Genomic DNA, 27587 nt, shown 5'->3' on the forward strand with positions numbered 1-27587 from the left:
TCAGTGAAATAAGAAAAGTTTTTTGTTCTTAGTTTGCGAATTTTAATTCAAATTATCCAGAATCCATTGGTTGTAATAGGACACTCTGGCGTACACTCCGGGCAAATTGTCGACGCCGCAGGTTTGCAGCCCGTACGAAACTACCCCGTGCTGAATGGTGATCGAGTTTTCGTTGAAGTACTGCAGCGGACCTCCGGAATCTCCGATGCAATTCTCGACCCGGTCTTTACCTCCGGCACAAACATGGCTTTCGTCCACGGTAATGGAATATCCCTTGCTTTTGTAGCTTGCAGTGCAGGCAGCGTTGCTCGTGATAGGAACTTTGGCATATTGCATAATATCGGAAGACACGTCATGTTCCGTGGCTCCCCAACCGGTGATGAACATACCCGACGTACTGGGAGTAGTAGCGATCTTCGATTGAATAGGCAGACAAATTGTTTCAACACCTTCAAATAAGAAAATGATCAGTAAAAGTTGCTGCTAACGTCTTCTCTTCTTACTTACTGTCTCCCAGTTTGGCAGGTCTGGACAACTTAACGATACCGATGTCATTCTTCTTCTTGGATGAACTATAAAGCGGATGTTTCACAACTTTGTCGACGGCAATGTCCTGTGGTTTGGGGGCACAATCGTCTTTAGCGTTGCAGTCTATCTCCTTGCTGAGGTCAGTTTCACCAAGTCGAACCGAAACACTGAAATAAAAGTTTAGAATGTTGAGCAAGCAAATTAAGATTCATTGCAATTCAAACCCTACATGAGGGTGCGAAAGCAGTGAGCGGCAGTCAACACGTGGCTCGGAGTAATAAGCGATCCCCCGCAAACGAACGTTTCACTGTCTTTGATGAGCGCCATCCAAGGGAACTGGAACACTCTGGCGTTTTTACCGAAAGCTACGCGATCGCTCGCAACTCGACCGCAGCATTCGAAATCCAACAGACCCAGACCCTTTTTGGTGCTGGGAACATTTTTCGAACAGCACACGTTGTAGATCTGGAACAAGAAGAACAGAAGGAAATCTGAATCTGAAATCTGAATCTGAAATCTGAATCTGAAATCTGAATCTGAAATCTGAATCTGAAATCTGAATCTGAAATCTGAATCTGAAATCTGAATCTGAAATCTGAATCTGAAATCTGAATCTGAAATCTGAATCTGAAATCTGAATCTGAAATCTGAATCCGAAATCTGAATCTGAAATCTGAATCTGAAATCTGAATCTGAAATCTGAATCTGAAATCTTTTTTTCGGGGTGAATTTTTCGGCTATCAGTCAACTTAAATAGCAAAGACGACTATTTATTTAAGATCCAACGTTTCGATCCTTGTAGGATCATCATCAGGGACTGTAATTTTATTATATGTTAACACAGTTTTATAAACTAGTTCACTAATTATGAAATTGCTTACCGAAAAAATGTCGTCTTTTTGTTTTGGATTGATTCGGCTGATCAGATAAAGCTGTCTTGTATATCTGTTACAATATTTTTCAAATTAATTTGGATATTGTTGGAATAAATGTTGTGTTCACTTACTGTGTACAAAGTTTTAAATCAGTTGGAAAGTGAAAGTGAAAACTGTGTGACAACTTTCAGATGCTGGTGAATATAAATCCAAAAATTGTAGGACAAAACGGTTTTTCAACCGCAAACACAAACGCAAAACAAACAACATTTATTCCAACAATATCCAAATTAATTTGAAAAATATTGTAACAGATATACAAGACAGCTTTATCTGATCAGCCGAATCAATCCAAAACAAAAAGACGACATTTTTTCGGTAAGCAATTTCATAATTAGTGAACTAGTTTATAAAACTGTGTTAACATATAATAAAATTACAGTCCCTGATGATGATCCTATAAGGATCGAAACGTTGGATCTTAAATAAATAGTCGTCTTTGCTATTTAAGTTGACTGATAGCCGAAAAATTCACCCCGAAAAAACATATTTAACAGTCGAAAATCGATACCGAATCTGAAATCTGAATCTGAAATCTGAATCTGAAATCTGAATCTGAAATCTGAATCTGAAATCTGAATCTGAAATCTGAATCTGAAATCTGAATCTGAAATCTGAATCTGAAATCCGAATCTGAAATCTGCATCCGAAATCTGAATCTGAAATGTGAATCTGAAATCTGAATCTGAAATCTAAATCTGAAATCTGAATCTGAAATCTGAATCTGAAATCTGAATCTGAAATCTGAATCTGAAATCTGAATCTGAAATCTGAATCTGAAATCCGAATCTGAAATCTGCATCCGAAATCTGAATCTGAAATGTGAATCTGAAATCTGAATCTGAAATCTGAATCTGAAATCTTAATCTGAAATCTGAATCTGAAATCTGAATCTGAAATCTGAATCTGAAATCTGAATCTGAAATCTGAATCTGAAATCTGAATCTGAAATCTGAATCTGAAATCTGAATCTGAAATCTGAATCTGAAATCTGAATCTGAAATCTGAATCTGAAATCTGAATCTGAAATCTGAATCTGAAATCTGAATCTGAAATCTGAATCTGAAATCTGAATCTGAAATCTGAATCTGAAATCTGAATCTGAAATCTGAATCTGAAATCTGAATCTGAAATCTGAATCTGAAATCTGAATCTGAAATCTGAATCTGAAATCTGAATCTGAAATCTGAATCTGAAATCTGAATCTGAAATCTGAATCTGAAATCTGAATCTGAAATCTGAATCTGAAATCTGAATCTGAAATCTGAATCTGAAATCTGAATCTGAAATCTGAATCTGAAATCTGAATCTGAAATCTGAATCTGAAATCTGAATCTGAAATCTGAATCTGAAATCTGAATCTGAAATCTGAATCTGAAATCCGAATCTGAAATCTGAATCTGAAATCTGAATCTGAAATCTGAATCTGAAATCTGAATCTGAAATCTGAATCTGAAATCTGAATCTGAAATCTGAATCTGAAATCTAAATCTGAAATCTGAATCTGAAATCTGAATCTGAAATCTGAATCTGAAATCTGAATCTGAAATCTGAATCTGAAATCTGAACCTGAAATCTGAATCTGAAATCTGAATCTGAAATCTGAATCTGAAATCTGAATCTGAAATCTGAATCTGAAATCTGAAATCTGAATCTGAAATCTGAATCTGAAATCTGAATCTGAAATCGGAAATCTGAATCTGAAATTAGAATCTGAAATCTGAATCTGAAATCTGAATCTGAAATCTGAATCTGAAATCTGAATCTGAAATCTGAAATCTGAAATCTGAAATCTGAATCTGAAATCTGAATCTGAAATCTGAATCTGAAATCTGAATCTGAAATCTGAATCTGAAATCTGAATCTGAAATCTGAATCTGAAATCTGAATCTGAAATCTGAATCTGAAATCTGAATCTGAAATCTGAATCTGAAATCTGAATCTGAAATCTGAATCTGAAATCTGAATCTGAAATCTGAATCTGAAATCTGAATCTGAAATCTGAATCTGAAATCTGAATCTGAAATCTGAATCTGAAATCTGAATCCGAAATCTGAATCTGAAATCTGAATCTGAAATCTGAATCTGAAATCTGAATCTGAAATCTGAATCTGAAATCTGAAATCTGAATCTGAAATCTGAATCTGAAATTTGAATCTGAAATCTGAATCTGAAATCTGAATCTGAAATCTGAATCTGAAATCTGAATCTGAAATCTGAATCTGAAATCTGAATCTGAAATCTGAATCTGAAATCTGAATCTGAAATCTGAATCTGAAATCTGAATCTGAAATCTGAATCTGAAATCTGAATCTGAAATCTGAATCTGAAATCTGAATCTGAAATCTGAATCTGAAATCTGAATCTGAAATCTGAATCTGAAATCTGAATCTGAAATCTGAATCTGAAATCTGAATCTGAAATCTGAATCTGAAATCTGAATCTGAAATCTGAATCTGAAATCTGAATCTGAAATCTGAATCTGAAATCTGAATCTGAAATCTGAATCTGAAATCTGAATCTGAAATCTGAAATCTGAATCTGAAATCTGAATCTGAAATCTGAATCTGAAATCTGAAATCTGAAATCTGAATTTGAAATCTGAATCTGAAATCTGAATCTGAATCTGAAATCTGAATCTGAAATCTGAATCTGAAATCTGAATCTGAAATCTGAATCTGAAATCTGAATCTGAAATCTGAATCTGAAATCTGAATCTGAAATCTGAATCTGAAATCTGAATCTGAAATCTGAATCTGAAATCTGAATCTGAAATCTGAATCTGAAATCTGAATCTGAAATCTGAATCTGAAATCTGAATCTGAAATCTGAATCTGAAATCTGAATCTGAAATCTGAATCTGAAATCTGAATCTGAAATCTGAATCTGAAATCTGAATCTGAAATCTGAATCTGAAATCTGAATCTGAAATCTGAATCTGAAATCTGAATCTGAAATCTGAATCTGAAATCTGAATCTGAAATCTGAATCTGAAATCTGAATCTGAAATCTGAATCTGAAATCTGAATCTGAAATCTGAATCTGAAATCTGAATCTGAAATCTGAATCTGAAATCTGAATCTGAAATCTGAATCTGAAATCTGAATCTGAAATCTGAATCTGAAATCTGAATCTGAAATCTGAATCTGAAATCTGAATCTGAAATCTGAATCTGAAATCTGAATCTGAAATCTGAATCTGAAATCTGAATCTGAAATCTGAATCTGAAATCTGAATCTGAAATCTGAATCTGAAATCTGAATCTGAATCTGAAAATTTATCTTCAATTTTTTCTCAAATGTTGTTTTTATTTTGAAAGTGTTTTTTGTTTACTTACCGTCACTCCCCCGTCTTTTGACCTTCCACATATTTGTTCCCTGACCTGCGTTCTAATACTCGCAGGCCAGTTTCTGTTTGGCACGCCATGGTAGGATTTGAAATCAGCACATTCCTCAAATGGTATGCACTCCTGTCGACAACTGCACGATGTAAATTGACCTGTTGTTGAATGCAAAAGGTTTATGTTTTTCATTATTTCTTTTGTTAAGTCTTTACCAAGCTTTACCTAGAGCTACATCAGTCAGGCATACAATCAAACCTGCTGCTGCAATTATTCGAAGGATCATACTGACAAGTTTTTCTACGATTTATTATTACACCTACAACCACAGAAGCGAGATATAATGTGGTCTAAGTCGAAGTGACTTCTCTGACAGCTAAGCAGAGTTTCAGGGCTGATCGAAGACTGTGACTATCTGTCTTGCGGCTCAGTCGGGTTCCGCGCTTGATTAGCTTTGCGTTTGTTGTTTTTAATCATCTACGCTCTTGACTCTACCACGACACCGTTCCGAATGCTACTGGAGGGACAAGATTTCGAGGAACTGGATTTATAAAACAACTATACTATACATACAGCATCCTACCAAGAGAAAGAGACTTTCGGACGAATCGTCGTCACACCGATGCAAAATTCCGACCGGAAGCTTTACGCACTGTGGGAAAGAGCTTCGTAAAAGGTTGATTTTGTGAAATATCACATACAACAGTGGCAGAATCAGCGGCAAAAATAGTTTTTGAAGTTTTATTTTTCATTTATAAGGTATGAAAAAAAAATCCTTCTTCAAAAAACTTCATTATATCGAATTGATTGGTTTTTTGTCTTTATGTTCCTACTTGGACATTGTTTGCAGCGTACCGGACTTTATTTCTGCACGAACAATGTAAATCATCCTAGCTAAGCTTAGCTATGTAGTTAGGTTTACTCTGCTTATTTTGTCTTGAAAACATCAATTATCATGAGAGTTTAGCCAAAGGAGTCGAATTTAATAAGCTGGGAGCTATTCATTTTGGTCTAACAAATCGTTCTTATTTTCCAGTACTTGTGCTTTGCTTAGCTGAGCTTAGCTTGGTGGGCTGCTCATTTCCACCTAAAGTTGTAAATTGGTTGAGAGAAGTAATAGCGAGAGGCGCAATTACGTTAACCCATACAACCAACCTGATGGATCGGTAAAGCACGTGCTTCCCAATCGGACGTCTAGATTTTTGTCCGATTGGAAAGCATTTGACTCGAAAATCGATAATAGAAAACCAATTTTACGTCTCTCGTGCAATGTTTTCTAATCAAATCATAAATGTTTATTAATGTCAGTCACTTGAAAAAGTGAACAGTTAATATAGACGACCCCTTTTACCGACCCGTAACCAGGAACTTGCTACCTGGAATCAATTGACCAAAATACGTAACCTGAAAGCAATAGAGCGTCCCTTAAAATTCCTATATGGAAATTCAAAATCCAATGAAGAATGACGTCAATATCGCAAAAACATTAAACAGTTCATACGACCCTTTTGGCCGACCCATGACCATAAATTCAAAACCTGGAATTGATTGCTCATCATTCAAAACACCTAGGGGAGATAAGGGCATAATGGCCACCTTAAGGAAAATGCTCATTTAACCATAAAGAACAGCTATAATATGTGAATTACATCATTGTTTCGTGTTCAAACACTCAAATAGTCTATTGCCTAATTGGATGAAACTTGAAAAAGTAGATAAAAACGTTAAAAAATGCATTTAAAAATTTTTTGCCGAAAGCTGAAAACCAGTCACTGTAGGGGCATAATGAGAACCCCCCCCTGGGGCAGTATAAGCACCATTAATCGAGGCACGATGAGCGTTTTCTGCCGGGGAATCTAGCAGCGAATTCGACTCGATGAAGTCAACTGAATAATAGAGGCTGACTTGTTTCATCTGACGATTTGGCCTATTGGTAAGGTGTCGGAGAGAGATTCCTGGTCAAAGTGATTTTTTCGTCATTTATCATTCATGAAAGATGCATTTTGCACTAAGCGATGAGGCGTAAAGGGTGATACGATCAAAATTTGGTCAAGGGAAAACGCCTGTAAATCGGTTAAATCGATTATTTAAAAAATCAAATTAAATTTCTTTTTCAATTTTAATTAGTATAACATTCAGGAAAAATATTCAGTTAGGCTTCCGCTTTTCCAAATCCGAATTACCGGGCCTTACGCTTAACCCCTGCTATCAGATTTTGTACAGCCACCTTGTCCACAGATGGCTTGCCAAACCAGATACTCTTTCGCGAACTTTGACAGTTTCATATGCTTGAAAATATCTGCTACCTTTCCCCTTCCTTTTGCCGTATAAAACTCCTGTCCCGGAAGCTGCTTGTAGTCGGCTTTGACGTAGGTTTCGTCGTCCATTACCACGCAGTCAAACTTCGTCAGCATCGTCGTGTACAGCCTCCGGGATCGCGCTTTGGCCGTCGTATTTTGTTTATCATCGCGATTTCCCAGCAAACATGAAATCGCATTAAAATGATAACTCAATTCATTAAAAACGTTACTGCGAATCGTAGTTTTATCTAACGCAAGTAAAAGGTCGTAAAAATCGTTACCCGAAGTCGGTTTAAATGGTTTAAATCGGATATGAAGTCCGCCATGTTTGCAGATTTGGAAGACGATTTCGTTTCTTTGCTTTCTCCCGCGTGGGTCAAGTGAGAGAACAGCTTTGTTGTTCTCTCTGCGACCAGCAGTGCAACCAGATTGCTAAAAATAAGATGGTGTATTTGCAAGAATTGCCCAATGACAGAGGCAGCAAATATTATCGCTGGCAACGGTTCGCATGCGTTGAGAGAAAAAAACTGGTGCTTTCTTGCACTCTTTCAGTATGTTTGAATATGGTTTCCTATATCGTCCAAATCGTATAATCTTATCGCTTTAGACAGAAGTTGAAAATATGTATATTGCCTCCACTTTGGTAGGTAAATGCTGTTTTTTCGAGTTTCATACGATCATTCCATAATGTATATGAGACGTATAACAAAGTTGTAGAGAAATATACCTACAAAAATGTTTGCTGGGTTGGAGTCACAACCTTCTTGTAAGTCGATAGTCCGGTTCGTTTTTTGGCTCGATACACGGTTGTAGACGATACACCCAGCTTATTTGCGGCATCTCGGAGAGAGAGGTTAGGGTTTCGCATGAAACTACCGGCAACTCTCTTCCGACAGACTTCCTGGCTGTCGACAAACGTTCCCCAAACACTTTAATTACATTTGTGATTTGGCAACTTTTAGCGATTTTCCCAGCTTTGCGTACGAGTAGCTCGGATTTTCGCGATGCGCGAGCAAAATTTTGATACGCTGCTCTTCTTACTTAGACGGCATTTTGACAACTGAAGAGTGAATTCCAAAATCAAAATAGGAACAACATTCTACACACACACCTTCAAAATGAGGGGTGTTCAGGTTTTTTAAATGCAAAATTGAAAGAAATGCGTCAAGTTGATATTGACCAAATTTGGACCGTATCACCCTTTAATATTAAATATATTCTTCTTTTTATAAAAATAAATTGAATCATCAACTACATCGTCAGCATTTAAAATCGTGATTATTTTTTGTCAAATTCAAAAAAACTGAAAATTTAATTGAAAATGAATAAAAAACATGAAATTTAGTGTAAATAACAAATAACAATCATTATCATTATCCTAACAAATTTTAATCGCAGAAAATTTCTGACTTTCTCAGGCATTTTTTTTTTCTAGGATTTTGGAAATCTGTGTTTTGGAAATATGTGTTCCAATTTAAAAATAGACTGCTGAAAATGTATGTGGAAGTAAATTTTTAGTTCAGAATAAGGAACATTATTTTAAAAAAAATTACAATGATTTGTCGGAAATAGTATTGATTTAAAACTTTCATTATATAAGGCTGGAACAAATATCAATTTCTTCTTTTGTCACCCCCCCTTCGAAATTTTCAAAAACCCGAAGGGGAAAATAATTAAAGTTTGAAGTATTTGATGTAAATTTCGAAAAAAATTTCAAGAACCCAAAAGATTACAAGACGAAAAAAACAAATTTTAGAAGATGGAAGTTATTCCACCTTTTGTATTCTTGATTTTATTGAATTTTTCGATAAAAAATTACATGTTTTTTAGGTTTTGTGCAATGATATTCTATGCAACTGTGTTGCATAAAAGCTTTCGTGCAATTTATTCCAATTTATTTGTTTTTCGCATTATTTTTTATTGTCCCCCCCCCCCCCTCGCGATGTTCCAACTCCGAGTGACAAAAGAAGGATTTGAAATTTGTTCCGGCCAAATTGGTTTTCGAAATTTTCATTTATTTTATTTGTAAAATTTTAATTTTTTTGTGTTTGTCTGATAATTATGAGTTAAAAAGTGGTGTTAGAAATCAATTTTCTTATTTATTGTGTGTCCTTGATATTGTTATTATTTTTGCATAAATTTGAGTTTCAACGGGTACTTCGCACGGGCCCACAGTGGTCCAAAACCCAGAAAAGCTGGCAGAAAGTCGATTTTTGAAGCGCTCATAATTATCTATCCAAATATTTCATCGTGTTCCGGCATTTTCAAGCTAAATGAAACCATGAAAATGATAGTGTTAAGTTTACTCGTTTCGGAGTTCTCAAAGAAATGCTAAGAAAAGATCGAATATTTTTTGAAAAATTCGCAAAGATTTGCTTACATTGAAAAACGAATAGATATTCAAATCGCGAATATATATTGCTTTGCAATAATTTTTTTATTTTTGTTAGGCATATTTTACACTTTATCTAATAAAAATTTGTGATTTGGAATAAAGTTGAAATTTTTTATATGGAATTTAGTTGCAAAAACGATAAATATTTTGAATTTTATAACTTCTACTAGAGATTTAAAAAAAACTCCACATAACTCCACTCTAATTTTACGTTGGATAGATTCCCACATTTCTGGATTACAAAATATGGCAAATTGGGCTGCCTTTTTTGCTATTTTTGGAGAACGACGTCAAAGAGTTGAACCACTTTTTACATCAAATTTGACTTCTAAGCCAATAACCTCCCGGATCACGAACTAAATTGATATTTAATTGGATCTCTAGGTTGATTTTTCTCTAAAATCCATTCAGAAACCATCCTTTTCATATTTTGAAGCACTATCAGTATGAATTTCTGTGTTATTTTTACTATTAGGAAAACTCCCAAAACATAATTATATTACGGTTTCTCAAATATTTTTCTGATTATTGTTCAAATCATAGAACCTGTTTTGCTGTTCAATATTCATGAGAACCAATTTTCTTCCCCCCTCTATGCCTCAGGGTCGGCTTAAGCTACAGACGATTCGGCTAGCCAAGAAAACACTTCGATTCGTTTTGAAACCTCCCACGTTTATTTAAGTTGGTCTTGGGTCGTGTACACTGGGGACTGCGTTCCACCCCTTATAGCTACTCCCTACCTCGTAACTCGGAACCACTGGCTTATGCTGTTGTGAGGGCACCTTCTCCCTGGAACCGGACGCCTGGTCGTAGTCCCTCCGCGTCCACAACGTGGCTCGGCGATCGTGCAGGTTACAAGAGTTGCACTATACTGCACTGGATTGGCTGTCGGTCGGCGGTTCCCCAATACAACTTTAAGGCGGTTGTCGGTCGATGCTCCGGCCTACAGACTAGGCGGCAACTAAAGCTACGACGATGATGTTCACGATGCTCGGTTTGTTGACGGACCGATGCGTCGTTCTCTCGTCCGTAGCGGGCCCTTTGGTACGAGTGGGGCCTTGGCCTTCGATTCGAGGTAAAACCTCGGGGTCCTGGAGAAATCGAAATGGGGTTTTAGGTTGGCGTTGAAGAACGGTGGTCACTGCGGTTACGAGGTAGAGGTTCGTGTTTACCTGGATATCCTGATAATCGGTGTATTCCGGAATTTTATTCTTCACTACTACACACTGTTTTCGGCACGCTGTCTACGATGTGTTGTTGTAGTCGATGGTAGTGAAAATGGCCGATTTTCCCGTAGCCGCGTTAAAAGTTCTTAGACGTCACCGTTCTTTCGCCCCATTTCGATCCTCAATTCACTTCGCCTTTTCGCCGCGTTACACTACCGCCATCTGGTAGTGAGGTTGCGAAGCATGACGTTGAGCTCTGCTGTCAGGTTGGTGCTTAGGGGTTTGGGGCGAACTTCGACGTAGGTCAGCTTCTCCACAAGCAAAGAATCTTCTTGGCACATTTAAAGTTTACGCGAACAAAAATTCCAACAAACACTGACATCACTAACCGAGCACTTGTTACAAGTTGACAAAAATTTGACAGAGAAGCATAATAGCCAACGTGGTCTATACACTCTTATCTGATTATAAGTGAAAGCTGAAGATATAATTCCTAAAAATTAAATTTCTACAGCGTTTTTTTCCGTGATGCAATTTGATGTGACACACCCTTTAGAAGTTTAGAACATTTGATCTATGACAGACAATCCAGTTTCGAGATATCGCTGAGGAATCCATAATCCCCAATGATCGAGTATCCTCAATCTCCCCTAAATTTAAAATAAGTTTGCCTTTTTTAGGGGATATCCATCTATCAATTTGAAACTGCATATTCCTTAGAAAATTCTGTCCAGAATAAAGCTTTTTACACCACTGTCACGTTCCTCTTGGCCCATCTTTTGTTTCTTAAACGAGGAGCTTATATGGATTTTACGCCAGTATGACCAGTATGACCGAAACCGTATGATGTGGGGAAATCCACTGCTGATAGCAGATTTAGGCGTCTTTCATTAGTCCAGGTCGTTATGTTCACTCGAGACGGCGTTGATTCTGTGTTCAAAAACATTGCTTGTAAAAATCTGGAGCGGTAGGTATTTCAATTGAAATAAAATTTAAACTGGTACAGGAAGGTTCCGCCTTGGTTCAGTGGAATTATGGTAGAATAATTTATTGGTCTGAAATTTGTTCTTGTACGTTCTTATCGGTCTAGTAATGTAATGTTGATGACTGATAAGGTAACATCTTAGCATGGATGAACGTTTGATATTTCATTTTGCTATAATTAATTTGAGGCGTGATGAAATGTGAACCCTCAGCTTCGAATGAATTAGATTTTCAATTACATTTTGAATAGAGCATATGTTTCAAAAATGAAAAAAAAATTGAAAAAATTATTTGTTTCGAAATTAAAGCTTTAGAGACGAAATTTGCTTCTTTGGTCTTTGAGAATTCTACATAAGATTAAGCTCGTTTGGTCTACTTTAGCATGTTGCTTAACTTTCATAAACCACATGTTTGAATCTTCGGTTTTCGGAAACGTCATTTTGAACAATTGTTTTTGACTATTTCAAAGACCATAAGATGATTCGAACGAAGCCAAAATATTCAGACATTTGATTTATTGCATCGATGATTACTGTGACCTAGTAAACGTGAGGTATTTACTTTAAAAAATAAATAAACCAGTACAAAAACAAAACTTGATAACATCAGAAAATAAAAAAAATAGGTAGGTACATTAAACTTTAGACTATGAATAGCCAGACAACATTTTTGACTCATTGTTCAATCGTTTGTTGAAATTAAAAAAAAAAAAACAAAAAAAAACGTAATTGGGATGAGCAGCTACCATATCAGGAGAGAGAAGTTTATATTACGCACTTACCGGTTTTCGTTGGTGTTTTGTACACTGCCAGCCATTGACTTTGCCGTACAAACTTGAAAACCATACGCTCCCGAAGAAGATCGATCGATCTTTCCTAGCCTTCGAAGAGTTCACAAGCTCGATCGATTGATCAGTGAACGCAGACAATTGAACCAAGTAGGAAGTTTTCGTTGTGTACTTTATTTCATTTCTGGGAAAAAGTTTTACCGCCGACCTCGGATCCGTAATCTTTAACAATAACATTGATAAGTGTTAGAGAAGGGAAAATCAAAATTTGGAGAGTTTAGGAAATTATGTTTGTGTTATGAAGAGAATGGATCACCACACAATCGTTGTTTTTCTGTTACTTTTGGTTGAATCAATCAGTACGCAGGATCAGTCAAATATTGCAAATAATGTGTTATTAAATTCAACAGTACATAATGATGACATACTGTTAAGTGCTGAGAATCGAACGCAACTGCTTTTCCAAAGAAATGATCTTCAAAAGTTACCTGGCGCTTCGAATCAGGTTCAGCCAGAGTTCCGGTATGATGAGGCGTCCTTTGCTGTGACTGAACTGGCTCGTAAAATCGGCCACGTTTTAGGTCAACAATCCAATGCGGGTATATTTTCACCGGTCAGTATTGCCTGTGCCTTGTCACTCCTGCTTTTGGGATCGAATAGCAATACCAAAGAAGAACTCAGCGCAGCTATGGGATTCAACATTCAACGGCTTAATGATATTCATCGGCAATATGGCTATCTACTGGGCAATTTGGCCTCGAGAGGTCCTGACAAATATCCAATACCCTGGCGTCCCAACGACCAATGTTCAGTAGAATATTCTGAAGAAGAGCAAATAGAATATCAAATCATCAATCTAGCTAATGCAATATTTGTGCGCAATGGCCTTCCATTAAATCAGCGATATGTCGATCTGGCTACAGCCATTTACAACAGTTCAATTCAATCGCTTAATTTCGAGACAGACTCTCGGAAGGCTGCGGCGTCCATCAATTACTGGGCTAGCCAAAACACTTTCGGAAAAATCAATCGAATTGTGTCCGAAAACATAAGCCCAGACACACAGATGATTGTCGCAAATGCTCTCTACTTCAAGGGCATTTGGAAAAACAGTTTTGAGGTGGGAAACACAATGCCAAAAATGTTCTACCCCAATGGCTACGAAAGTCCCGAAACTGCAAAAGAAGTTCTCACCATGCTTTCCTATGGATGTTATCCATTCTACGATGGGACGGACGAGTTCGATGCCAAAGTAATTGGACTTCCCTATCAGGGTGAAAAAACTGCCCTGTACATTATTATGCCCAACAATTCCACCCGAAAAGTGCTTCAAAAGTTCCAGCGAAATCTGGATGCGGCCAAAATCGGCACTATGGTCAGCCGAATGACGGTGAAAGAATCGCTAGTTCAAATTCCAAAAATGAAAATATCCAATACTCTCAATCTACGGGACGTGCTGCAACAGTTAAACGTCAGGGGCATCTTCAACCCGGTCACCAGTAATCTTTCGTCCATGTTGAAATCCAAGGACAACCACCAACAGCCACCGCTCTTTGCCAGCGAAATCATCCACAAGGTCGAATTGGATATTAACGAGCAGGGGACGGAGGGTGGAGCCGTTACGGCCTCGACCGTCTTCCGCCGAGTTCCCGCGGTAAAGATGAAAATAGATAGGCCTTTCTTGATGATGCTGGGACACGACGATACCCGGCTTCCGTTGTTTTATGGAAGTGTTTTCGATCCGGTAGCTCAATAGTATCATCTAAATGTGAAAAAAAGTGTTTTTGATTTAGTAAAATGGATGGTTTGTTATGCTCATCGCCACAAAATAAATAATCGATAGCATGAAGTGAATTTTTACTATTGGCAACATTTTATTTCCCAACCAAATCTCCCGACTTTCACAGTCATTTTTCTTTGCGTGTACACATGGTTTCAAGGTTTACTTACGGCTCGCATTTTAATGCATTCTTCTTCTGCCGCTGAATTCCACCGCAGCCACTGGTCGATTGGTGTGGTGGATTTATTGACTCGTTGACACGCGCGCCAAGCCGTTCGATGATCGAGCCACTGATTTTTCTCAATGATGCAATTGTTGCATTTGATGCTTTTGCAGCGGTACTGGTGCAGCTCAGGCTGTCGAACGGAATGCGCCAGCCGATGTCTCTCCTGATCGAGACCTTTGTTGCACACAGCAAAAAATAATGTAACGATAGACGATGTAATTTCTGGAAATGATGTAGTTTTAGAGATTTCTGTTGCAATAATACATCTAACTGATGTACACAATGCGAATACGTCGTGTAGTGTAATTTCACAACCTTCTATGTGATATCGCATCAAGTAGTCAATGTTTTCTTCAATTGACGTTCAAATTTTATTCATTTCAAAAAGTAAAAAACAGATTACGGACTTCAGCTGTATTTGTTTGGCTTGTAAGTACAACCAAAATTCAATAAAAAAGTAAGCAAAGCTATAGCATTCATTATAATTACTTTATTTTTAATTTTTAGGATTTCGGACCACGGATTCGGATTTCGGATACATCGAGACGATGTAATATTAAGTAACATTTGCGACTAAAGTTATGTGCAGGTATTTGATGTAATATCAAATTTTTTTTGCTGTGCAGTACTTGCGGCTTCCGCCTCCTGTGATCGTCTTGGCCACCTGTTTCTGGGCGCAGTACACGCGGCTTTCGCTTCCTGCGATCGTTGTTGACACCGAAATTCGCACGCAGTACACGTGGCCTTCGCCTCCTGCGGCTCCTTTCTGACCCCGTATCGCATGTCGACTGAGGACCACCTTAAGCACAAATGTACTACCGGAGAACCCACACTACACTTGGATTATCATCGTCGTCCTTCTACCACCCTTTGAGCGCTGAATTTCATGCACCGCACTGCCGGTTGAGACCACAAGAACTGGAAGTCGATCACAGTAGCTGTTGCCGGAAATTGCACCCGACCCAGTCATGTCAGGTGCAATTTTCGACTGTTGCCGATGCAGCAAAACATCACGCACCGCAACTTCGAAAGAATTTTTTTTGGTCGTCAACTTTTGAGAACTCTCAGTGGGGAATTCGCAAGCGAATTCATCTGAAGTCGGACGAATTTTCATCTAACTTTTTTCATCTATTGTAATACTACAAATGTTTTTTTTATGGTTATAGTCAACGTTTTTGTTCGATGCCATATAACTTTTAAATTTTTATACTTATTCATTAGATGCCGAATATCCTACACAATCAGGGTTGCCAACATTTTTTTTCAAAAATCAGGGAACTGGCGAAATAAAAATCAGGCAAAATCAGGCTACGTTAAACCTCGGTAAAGTAACGGAAATTTCGCTCAAAGTGATGATCTTTTTTTTGGTCATCGCTCTACATTTTCACACTAATATATGTTGTGAGAGTACTTGGTTGAATAATTCTACTCTGCATCAAGCAATCGAAACATTCCATTTAAATCCCTTTTTTATATGAGAATGAACGGGAATTTTTCGATTGCTTTGATTCAGCCACATTTTCACTTTTCACTTCAGCTATGGTACCTACTCCAGTTTCTTACTACTCATTTTTCATGACATTCGCAAAAATCAGGCAAAATCAGGCATTTTTCAAAAATCAGGGAAATTCAATGGCTTATCAGGTTGTCAGGCATAGCCTCAAAAAATCAGGCAACGCCTGAAAAATCAGGCATATTGGCATCTCTGTACACAATGATCAGAAGTTACACCCACAATTCAGCCTCTGTGCCAATGGCGGCATCATTGGTACAAGGCATCATTGGTACAAGAAGATAACGCGACCGGTGCTGATTCGATTTGCTCCCACCGGCATTAACCTCCCAAGTTAACCGAATTGCGTATGTCTGAAAGAAACAAAATAAAAACGAATTCACGTCGCTCCCTATCGCATCACAAGACGAAGAAGGATAGAAATAAATACCAGCCAACACCAGGCAGCCAGCGAACCGAGCACTGTGCGTGTGTAGCAAAAGCAACAACAAAAATATTTCTTCCACCGGCAAACAACCACCGGCCAAGCTGCCCGGCTTTGGCAGCTGTGTATATGTAGCGTGTGTATGTAATAGCAGGCAGTACGCAAAGCACAGTTCTCATTCAATGGGTTTCCCGTTCCTTCACTTCCGTTCCCTTTCCCGTTTCCATTACAAGACAAAAGAATGACTTGAAAGGAGGTCAAACGCCGGGAAGCCACCGTTGAGCGTTCTTTTTTGTGATTGAACAGTGGCAGAAAGCCTATGAAAAATATCCCTCGTCCTGCATGAAGCTCAAATAGTACACTGGTTCAGATGTCGGACTGGCAATGCGATACAGTTGGTGATTTGAGTTCGATTCTCCCTACGGCACTGTGGTTTTAATTTTTATTTTCTCGTTTCTGGGATGAAATATTCAATAGGAAGGAAATCCCATAAAATGTTTTTCTTGTTTCGCTTGAATGTAGTGGTCATGCATCATTTTGGTTGGGAGCCGAGTCCTTATGCCAGTTACGTTTTTTCAAACATTACGTTTTCGGCACAGTGCACATTTCAGCGCATTATCGGCACAGAGATATGCAAAATAGGCATTGGATTTTTGCAACCTCTTCTATGGGTGTAGTGATATTCACTAATATACAACCATGACTTAACTTGAGCTGAAATCTGGAATCATGTGTCCAATAGGTTGACTTGCGTATACTCATCCGTGTACGCTTACGCCCCAAACTCCACCTAGAACATCTGACTTTGTTCCCATATGGTAGCTGCCCTGAAGCATTACGTCAGATGGGAGGAGGATAATACTCCTATCTGACGTAAATTGTGATGACATATGAGACCCAAGACCAGATGGATAGAACCAGATGGATAGAACCTCAGATGAAATGAAAGATGCCTAAAATGAGCGGGTAGAATTTAATTAGAAGCATTATCATCACATATCAAATTTTTGTTCGGCACGGGCCTACTACTACACCCTTGAAAAATCGTACACAAAAGTATGTAAAAAGAAGTCAAAACAAACCGTCAGTGCAGGAAGCCACTAGTATGTAAAATGGATGATACGAAAAATCAATTGTTCGGTCAGACTCCAGTGACGGAAAATTTCCCACTCGGGTAAATGTTGTTCGAAGGCCCTCCGGAAGCTTCCAGTGCGGAACCAGTAAGCACATTTGGCCCGAACTATCTATTTGCGAATGATATCTGCAAAAAAAAATCTTATCTATCTGATTTAATAAAATCTATCTATCTATCTTATCTATCTGATTTAATAAAAATGGGACAAGACTCACGGAGTTATTTTAGCTTCCGGCAGACGGTGACTTCATTCTTCCACCATCTCATCTTCTCGGAACCGGTCCCCACCGCCATCAAATGAGATGCACATCCAACAGATGAACCGGGTTGTCTTTACCCTGTCCGGGGATCCCGCCGATGGGAAACAAGAAAACAAAATTATGTTAAATTGTGGTGCTTCATCATAAAGCAAATAAATTTAAAAATCTTACCTGTCGTGCTGCTCAGGGCACTTGCCGTAGTTGATGCGACAACCAGCGCCTCCGCTCCCTGGTGGCCAACGAGGACCATTTCGAGCCGGACAACGACAATCGGTGCCACCCAGCCGGGATGTCCAATAATTTCTCCGGCGGCATCGATCCCTTCGTTGTAATTTGAGCTGCTGCCGCATCTGGATTGAATTGACCTAAAGGAAGGAAAAAATTTGCCCCAAGTTTATTAAAACAAGCAATTGTATGCACCTTCGCTAATTACCTTTTGTTTTTGCCATTGGTAAACACCCAGCCACCTGCTGCTCAAGGCACACTGACTACACTTATGTAGATACCTTTTTATTCAAGTATCACACAATCAATCATAACAATGTAGTTTTATTTACTATTTTTATGGTTCAATACCTAGAATCAATCATACATTTGTAGTTGAATATATCATTTTTACAATTGAATCAATTATACCACTACAGTTAAATCTATCATATATACAGTTGAATCAATTATACCATTACAATTGAATCAATTATACCATTACAATTGAATCTATTATATTCAAAGTTGATTACATAAGGTCAATCAGCAGTTTTTAGTTGAATCTATTGTATTTATAGTTGAATGCATAAAATAAATCGTACAGTTGAATGCATTATATTGATTGTTAATTGCGTAAGGACAATTAGAGGTTTGTAGTTGAATCTATTATATGAGGAGTTGATTGCGAAAAAATCAACTGCATTTCGATTATTGGTATAACGAGCTGAAATAATTGTAACAACTGTCGTCTTTTTTCTCCGTGTAGTTTTAAGTGAGCCCAAACCCGAAGTTATATATTAGTACTCATGGTTTTTTGGGAAGTAAGGCTTCAAGTTTGATGGGTTGCTCGATCTCAACGTTTAATACTAGATTAAGGAGAGATTATCTATCATCGGTCAAACCAGATTACAACCGATTCTCATTAAATCAACTGAAGTGTGACATTACTCAAGGAGAAATAAATTGCACAAATTTAGTGTATAAACTTTATTCGTCTACGACAGTAATAATCCAATCCAAATAGCTAGCCACATTTGTGTATATGCTCGGCTCGTCCCACAGGCCGCACATCTTCACACCATAGGAAACTATCCCATGCTGAGTGAGTCTACTATTCCGCTTGGATATGTACTGTAGTGGCCCACCGGAGTCTCCCGGACAGTTGTACCAAGCTGGCTGCCACTGGGGGTCACCACCGGCACATATTTGGCTCTGCTCCAACTCCAGGAAAGTATCCAATGTGCGCACCCGAGACGAACAGCTATCCATCTCTACCGGAAGTACCTTACCGAATCGCAATGTCTCGAACGATCCACCCTCCTTCGTTTGACCCCATCCGGAAACGATCCAAAACTCGGGCTTCAATATTGCCAATTCCGATGGGCTTTTGGGAAGGCAGATTGGACGTACACCTGCAAAGTGGTACTCATTAATCTTCAGTAACGGTTCAACCGGGGCAAAACATTACTGTTGGACAGATCGACCCTACGCTTCAGCCGAAGTAGAGCGATGTCGTTCGTTTTCGTCCGTTGGCTATAACGGGGGTGTCGAATGACTCGTATGACATCAATATCCAGTGGTGGATCAGCACAGTGGATGACTCCAAAACTGTCCTCGGTGCAGTCTATTGCGTCATGAATGTTTGTTTCGCCCAGACGCACCGATACGCTGTAAGGAACGGAATCCAAAAAAAAAACGTCACATACATCCCAATAAATTTGTATGTATTTGTTCGCTGGCAAAAAACTTTAGAACTTAATTGTATACAACAAACAACTAGCAAATATACAAACAAGGAATTTTTTGAGATTCCTTGTTTAAAACTTGAAAGGGGCAGCGAAAATACCAAAACTACAGTATTAGAGTGTCCATATCCCGGCCATTTTAACTTTCCCGATAAAATTGATAAAGGTGTTTTGAAGATTCTACTGTATATTTAATCATACATCTCTGGTTTAATTAATATTTTGTACCGTCTCGTTTCTTTCCAGAGCCTGAAGCTGAAAGTGAGAACAGTTTTTGGTACCTAATAGGATTGTTCATCTACAAACTTACACTGGAACACCTCGAACCGCGCAATGGGCAGCCGTCAAGACGTATCGGCTACTTATCAAGGTTCCACCGCACAGGAAAGCCCCCGAGACGCCCCTCAACAGGGCCATCCACGGAAATTGGAACACATGAGCATTAAGCTCCCTATCCCTGCGCTCATTAATGTGCAGACCACACTGGAGGCTGTTTATAGGAGTTGGACAACAAACATTCGCTCCCTGCAAAACGTCTTCGATTAAAATAAAAACTGTTGACACTATACAGTGAGCGAAATAAGAATAGCACGTTTATGTGTTTTGCTTGTTAAAATACGAATGATTGAAAATTACGAAAATTTTCTTTCCACCGTTTGTTCTGAATTGTTCAACGGATAAATCAAACATAAGTTAACTTTTTTTGGACGTAGCTTTTGGCGTTGAGGACCGAATAGCACCACTTCATTTCAACACTTCAACAAAAACAAGATTATTTAAAAATAGTTACTGTGTAAAAGTGAATAATAATGCTTCTACGATTTATTTGAATAGATAACTGCATTTTAAGGAAATTTTAAGGAGTTTTCCAGAATTCCAAAGGTTTTTAAAGGGGATTTTAAGAGATGGTCCTCTAAAGGGTGATACGGCCAAAATTTGGTCAAGGGAAAACGCGTGTAAATCAGTGAAATAGTTTATTTAAAAAATCAAATTAAATTTCTTTTTCAAGTTTGATTAGTATAAAATTCAGGAAAAATATTCAGTTACACAGAAAATTTTTTTGACTATAACGTGTCACTGAAACTGAAATCTTTAAAATAAATCAACCTGTAATTAACAAAACCTGTAATTTTGAATTGTCTTCCTTGAAAGTTAACGAAGATTCATTTATTATTACAGCAAATGTCCTGTAAAAAAATTGTACACTGAAAATTAAATGTCACGTATTTTGTTTTTCGACCTGTAAAATTACGGTCAATGTTCTGCTCCTTTTTGTTACAGGACATTTGCGTAATTTTACAGAAAATAATTTTTGCTGTGTAGGCTTCCGCTTTTCCAAATCCGAATTGCCGGGCCTTACGCTTAACCCCTGCCATCAGATTTTGTACAGCCACCGCGTCAACCTTCTTCGCCGCAGAAAGCCAGTTTGCCTTGAGCTGCTGTTCGTCCTTAGCAGTTTTTTTGGTCTTCTTTAGGTTCCGCTCGACAATAGCCCAGTATTTCTCAACTTGCTTTTCAAGTCACAGGTCATACCTGCTTTTCAAGTCACAGGTACAGATGGCTTGCCAAACCAGATATTTCTTCGCGAACTTTGACAGTTTCATGTGCTTGAAAACATCTGCTACCTTTCCCCTTCCTTTTGCCGTATAAAACTCCTGTCCCGGAAGCTGCTAGGAGTCGGCTTTGACGTAGGTTTCGTCGTCTATTACCACGCAGTTAAACTTCGTCAGCATCGTCGTGTACAGCCTCCGGGATCGCGTTTTGGCCGTCGTATTTTGTTTATCATCGCGATTTGGAGTCACTACCTTTTGTAAGTCGATAGTCCGGCTCGTTTTTTGGCTCGATGCACGGTTGTAGACGATATACCTAGCTTATTTGCGGCATCTCGAAGAGAGAGGTTAGGGTTTCGCTTGAAACTACTGACAACTCTCTTTGTCGTCTCAGCGGCTTCCGATTTTCGATTTCCTCCCGATCCAGACTTCCTGGCTGTCGACAAACGTTCCCCAAACACTTAAATTACATTTGTAACTGTTGATTTGGCAACTTTTAGCGATTTTGCCAGCTTTGCGTGCGAGTAGCTCGGATTTTCGCGATACGCGAGCAAAACTTTGATACGCTGCTCTTCTTCCTTGGACGGCTTTTTGACAACTGAAGAGTGAATTCCAAAATCAAATTAGGAGCAACATTCTACACATAAACACCTTCAAAATGAGAGGTGTTCAGATTTTTTTAAATGAAAAATTGAAAGAAATACGTCAAGTTGATATTGATCAAATTTCGAACGTATCACCCTTTAGCGTTAAGGAATTTGATATTTGAGCTATAAAACTTTATCAAAACGCTTGATTTCTTCATTAACTTTCATAAGTGATGGAACATAGATTTGAGGCTGAGTTTGAATCCAAAAAGCAGGTTGGAATTCAAAAATACTAATGTTTTTTAATAGCAAAAACACTATTCCGCTAGTTTTAAGTCATAGATGGCAGCACTATCTTGCCATTTAACCAATTTCAGCGCTATAGTATTTTCAACCACGAAAAGTTTAACATCGATTTTGTGAAAGTGCGCATGAAACAATATTGAAATTACTATGTACCTGGTAATTTTCGATAACTCTCAATGTTTGTTGTCGAAAATACTATGGTCATGATAATTTAATCATAATTTCTATCACAACTACCGTCGGCATAGTAACTTTGACATTGTGGAACCAATTCATATAAACAAAATACTACGCACATCGTATTTTTGAGAACAAAACATATTTGACTCAAAAACATAAGTGCGTATGATAATTTTACTATGGTAAACATTCTTGTTGTTTACACTAATTCAGGATCATTAATCATCAAACCCGTTTGTAAAAAAACTGATTTTGAGCTGCTTTATAGTTACATAACTTTGAAAATCATTCCAGAGCATCGGGAGAACACACTAACATTGACCGACGTGTGTCGGAAGTGTGAATTTTCATGTTTCAAATAATGTCATAATGCATGCATGCAAATAAACAAACAAACATACATAGTAATTTTACTATCTAAATCAAGCTCCTCGCTCCTCCTAATCTTTATCATAACACATACTAGTTTCATCATGAAACATATTAATTTTACTAGGGACGAAGTAAAACAATGCATCATTTCATTGACAATTTTACTAAAACGCAGTCGAATTTACTATGCGCAGCCAAATTGAGCACATGGTAAAATAGCTATGCGTAAGGTATTATAAACAACAAAACATATTTGACTCAAAAATATGGTCGCCTGTTGTTCGTTTAAACCACGGATTTAGTAATTTTACTATGCTTTTTTTTGTGTGTAATTTAACGACTTGCTGGCAGAGAGCAACAATAGCAATAAAAAACTGAAAACGAGCTTGCTGGCAGGAGCAATAATAATAATAAATGCTTTTCTTGTTCCTTTTCGGTCGTCTTCGGCTTGCTGGCAGGAGCAACAATAATAATAAATGCGTTTCTTTTTCGTCATAGGTCGGTTGAATGCGATTGCTTGACTAAGTTATTATTTTAGCTTCAAATGAATGGGGAATGAATGACTGGCAAACGAAGTGACTGGTCGTTAAGGAACAGTCAATTGAGTTTTACGGACCAAGAGGCTTCACAGTCACAGCTTCACACAATCGCCAAACGATTGCACGATTGCATTCGCGAATGTTTCTGTAACCGGTAAAGGATTGCATCATCAGGTGCTTGTTTTTCGGGTAATTTTGTGCGTGTTTTAGCCCCCGCGCTCGCTGACGGTTTGTTTTCTCATGATTTTATTATAATTTATGTTCGAATAAGAACATTCAGCACTTTTGCACATTGCGTAGATAACTAAACTGACAAAGGGGGGTTTGAAAATGTCCACTCTTGTTTACGAAGCCTAGGGATTTACCCGCATACTAAAAAACAATATCTCAAAGAGTCCATACAATACATCTACGGCTTCAGAAATAGTGATTGTCTCTGAAAACGTAGCTGTTCTATAAGACGTTACCTCGACAACGATAAAAACGGAACATGAACGTTCGTGTGAAAAAGTGATGGTATCTGGAAAGGTGAAACAATTTCCTTCATTTTTTCTATAATCGTCAGAATGATCTCGAACCGTAACCGATACCGTTCATAACTTCTGCCATACTTACGTCAAAAATGAACGAAACGCCGAACAGAGATGCCGGTTGATTTTGAACAAAGATCACTACACATTTATGAAAATATTTTTCCTAAAAATGTACATTTTTCTAGATTGCATTTTATTAGTACATAACACACGAGTCAAAAGAAATCATGGCATCATGAAAATCATAGAAGCAAGCATTTTAATTGTCTCGTCACAAATTTCAGTCATTACATTATTTACATTCGGAGGCTCTATTTTTCTCTCCAGTTGGGGGTACAGCTCGGAGTATCAATTGTGTTTGTTGTTCTTGTTGCTGCTTTCGACAGTAATCGTTTTCAAAAGATGTTTGCGAGAACTATGTATCGTATGCCGTCTGGCATAGATGCAAACAAGCGCATTGAGTTTGCATTGCGTATACAATTAGCGATTCATAACTTTGATTTGAATTGAACAAAATTTGATTATTGAGTTAATAGCTAATTATATGTCCACAACATTCCTAATTATTACAAATAATCATCCTGATCATCTAAAAAGATTACATTTTAATTTTGCATCTTAATACACATCTGTACAAATATTGATAAAACATTGATCATGGCATCACTGACACAAGCGGTTATTTTGTTTTGTTGCGCCGGGAGGTTTTTTTTCTGTTTCTAGTTCCGAATTTGCGTGGAAATTCGGAGCTGAACCTGCTGGAGCAGGTGCAATTAGCACGCCAGGCCAATGAACGCAATATGTAGGTATGTAAAATTATAAATCTTTTCAAAAAATCCTATTACCAAATACTCTTGTTTCAGGTTGTGCTACCGGAACCCGCACAATTTTACTCCGTGCTATGGACCCTGCATCTATTGTCGGGAGGGACGGTCGTAGGCAATCAATTAAAAACTCTGGAAAGATGAATTGGTAACCGGTAAAATTTCTTTTATTAAAAATGTAAGTGAAAAATTTATAAAAAATTATAAATAAATTTATTTCATAAAAAAAATGGCTTCATAAAACGATCCGAAACCCCTGTGTCAAATTTGCACATGTGTGCGTGCCACATTCCCGTACAATTCTATTAAACGTAGGCATACCGGCGGAAGAAACGTTTTGTCAAATCGTGTTATTCCTATTACTGGAAATGTTCGATTACAAGATAACTTTAAAAAAACTGTAACGAAAACAGTTTGATAACTAGAATACGTTTTCCACGAGCGTTGTTTGGACGTTATCTCAACCTTTTGCAAAACAGTTCTTCCATATAAGTGTTTAAACAGTTTTTAACAGTAACTTAACTTAACGCCATATTCAACAGACCGTCGTTTTGGATTTCACAATAAGTGGAATGTTTTTTACGATGTCAGTTATTGTTTTTTAAAAGTTTTTTTACGCTGTTCCAAATAGTTCTATAACTATTACATGAACTGCTTGATAACAGTATTTTCTTATTCGGGTAGCTTTTGGCTACTGGGACATATTTTTAACCAAAATTGCCAAATAATCATTTAATTTTGTTGAGATTGCAAGAATACAGAATACAAAATTATTACTTTTATATGCGTCACATAAAAGTTATAAAATCCCACACATAAATATTGTAAGCCGACATAGCACTCAAATATCTGCCTACATCTGGGCGATTACGTGCTTGCCTACTTGAAGGCGTTTTGTTTTGTTCGAATTGGTTTTCGGAAGGAAATAAAAAATTGTGAGGTATTGGCTCGAAATTTTTTTAAATTTTTATTGTTAATTGAAATAACTATAAAAATGCTAAGCCTAATACGTGCGTATGTTTCGCGTCCCATTGGGACATAAAAGTGAATTCCGCACCGGAAAATCAGCAGCTAAGACGACGTTTATTCGACTGAAACAATATCGACGGCTTTGATCGACACCAGGCCGACGTCCTTGCCTCCTATTTTCAAACCCCCCATTGTCAGTTTAGTTTTCTACGCAATGTGCAAAAGTCCACACTTTAACTAATTATATGTTGAATGTTCCTATTCGAACATAAATTAAAATAACATCATGAGAAAACAAACCGGGGCGCTAAAACACGCACAAAATTAGCCGAAAAACAAGCACCTGATGGCGCAATCCTTTACCGATTACGGAAACATTCGCGAATGCAATCTTACACTCGTTTGGCGATTGTGTTTCGACAATAATTTGCGAACGTCGTGGTGAAAATAAAAAACGATCCAATTGAACGCGGCGAATGTTTCGGGCTTCGTTTCGTTCTTCCGAACTTATTAAAAGTTCATTCATTCGGGATTGCAATCGTTAGTGTTCATTGTAGTGTGTTAACTTTTTCCTTTCCGGATTGCCTCGATTGGCAGTTAGAATTGAATGAGTTCACCACGGATTGCAGATTGATTGTACTTCGATCTGATTTTTTCCATGCTTGCATGTACCGTGTGAACGCTTTGGAAATTCTAAGATCACTAAATCCAAAAAAATAGAATTGCATCAAGGTCACTAAAAGTGATTTTTTTGGACCGATTATCAGAATAAAGATATACTTTGCGATGGAGCTTGATAAGCCAGACGGATAGCAGTATTATTGGTATGATTTGCAATTGAATCGGAAGTTGAGATGAGCAGGAATTTTGTGCTGGTGATTCTTTTGCAAATCCAGAAAAGCTTTCTGCAGCGTGAACTTCCGCAAAACTGAGATGGGAAAATACCTCAAAATGATGAATATGGGCCTTAATAAACCTGGAAAATCAATATTGAGACTGAATTTGGTTTAACCGCAAGATAGTGCTGCCATCTACGACTCGAAACTGGGAAAAGTGGGGTTTATTGAACAAAATCAAAGTTTTTGATTTGCAACCTATTTTTTTCTGATTCAAAATTAATCCCGAATGTTTGTTTCATCATTTCACGTCATTTTAATGAAGAAAGTAAGTAGTTTGGTAAAGAATTACAGCTCAAATATCAAATTCCTTAACGCTAGACGAGCGTTTGGAAACCTTTGAAATTCTGGAAAACTCCTTTAAATGCAGGTATCTATTCAAATAATTCGTAGAAGCATTATTATTCACTTTTACACAGGGATTTTTTTAAAATAATCTTGTCTTCGTTGAAAAACTCAAGTGGTGCTATTCTTATTTCGCACCCCATTTTTGGTTTTGATCTTCAACGCCAATTGCTACGCCCAAAAAAAAGTAAACTTATGCTTGATTTATCCGTTGAACAATTCAAAACAAACTGTGGAAGAATATTTTTGTAATTTTTAATCATTCATATTTTAACAACCAAAACACATAGTGGTGCTATTCTTATTTCGCTCACTGTAGGTACCTAATTATACATCGCATTCATAAAGCAATCACTTACTGCAGAATCGTCGTTACGATTGAGATCACACAGTTTCTTTACAATTCGATGATGTTCCGGGGGTTTGGTCGACAATCCCTTGTACCGGTTGAATTTTGGACATTTGGTCTCTTCGATGCAGATTTCGTTTGACCCACATGTAGCAAATGAGTCTTTAGAAAATACATTATTAGTAACTACATATAATCAATAACCGTTTGTAGCAATAAGTTCACATACCGATTCCGACCAGTACGATTGATGACAGCCAAAATGTTAGAATAATTTTCATTTTATTAGCACCAAGAATATGAAAACTAGAAACACCTTAGCTACTAGAATCAAGAGAGAGTACTGAAACGGTGCGCATGGCAGAGTAATATTGCTGATCCACTCTTTTTTTCTATTTCTGCGATAGCTGAT

At 37.6% G+C, this 27587-nt stretch overlaps 2 protein-coding genes and 1 long non-coding RNA gene across 4 annotated transcripts; 1 reads left to right on the forward strand and 2 right to left on the reverse strand.

The window, feature by feature from the left end:
• On the reverse strand, window positions 1–27514 carry LOC129742080 (uncharacterized). Its single transcript, XM_055733925.1, has 14 exons — window positions 27405–27514; window positions 27186–27337; window positions 20036–20250; window positions 19449–19648; window positions 18980–19392; window positions 17945–18138; window positions 15075–15229; window positions 14386–14615; window positions 13907–14197; window positions 5377–5455; window positions 4801–4961; window positions 758–993; window positions 508–695; window positions 1–449 (listed from the first exon to the last, which is right to left on the reverse strand). Exons 1-14 carry the CDS (start codon window positions 27454–27456, stop codon window positions 43–45), a joined length of 2973 nt encoding a protein of 990 aa, XP_055589900.1. The 5' UTR covers window positions 27457–27514; the 3' UTR covers window positions 1–42.
• Window positions 12443–14289, forward strand: LOC129746685 (serine protease inhibitor 28Dc-like). The gene has a single exon (XM_055740534.1). The coding sequence runs from the start codon at window positions 12734–12736 to the stop codon at window positions 14189–14191; it is 1458 nt and encodes a 485-aa protein (XP_055596509.1). The 5' UTR covers window positions 12443–12733; the 3' UTR covers window positions 14192–14289.
• On the reverse strand, window positions 14699–18150 carry LOC129746686 (uncharacterized). Of its 2 annotated transcripts, XR_008737346.1 has the most exons (4): window positions 17945–18150; window positions 17729–17851; window positions 17461–17639; window positions 14699–17331 (listed from the first exon to the last, which is right to left on the reverse strand). It is a non-coding gene; the product is annotated as an uncharacterized LOC129746686 (long non-coding RNA). The 2 variants fall into 2 exon arrangements; XR_008737345.1 differs by having other exon boundaries at window positions 14699–17639.
• Window positions 27515–27587: the final 73 nt, after the last annotated feature.

Source organism: Uranotaenia lowii, chromosome 2, assembly GCF_029784155.1.
Source record: "Uranotaenia lowii strain MFRU-FL chromosome 2, ASM2978415v1, whole genome shotgun sequence".
Lineage (NCBI taxonomy): Eukaryota > Metazoa > Arthropoda > Insecta > Diptera > Culicidae > Uranotaenia > Uranotaenia lowii.

What these genes read in the sequence shown, in the direction of transcription:
- LOC129746685 (XM_055740534.1), top strand. Translation starts at nt 12,734, where the DNA reads ATGAAGAGAATGGATCACCACACAATCGTTGTTTTTCTGTTACTTTTG.
- LOC129742080 (XM_055733925.1), bottom strand. Translation starts at nt 27,456, where the DNA reads ATGAAAATTATTCTAACATTTTGGCTGTCATCAATCGTACTGGTCGGA. An exon ending in TAGGGTCGATCTGTCCAACA is followed by an intron (nt 19,393 to 19,448) that starts GTAATGTTTTGC and finishes ACCACTTTGCAG; the next exon opens with GTGTACGTCCAATCTGCCTT. An exon ending in GATCACAGGAGGCGGAAGCC is followed by an intron (nt 14,616 to 15,074) that starts GCAAGTACTGCA and finishes TGTGCAACAAAG; the next exon opens with GTCTCGATCAGGAGAGACAT.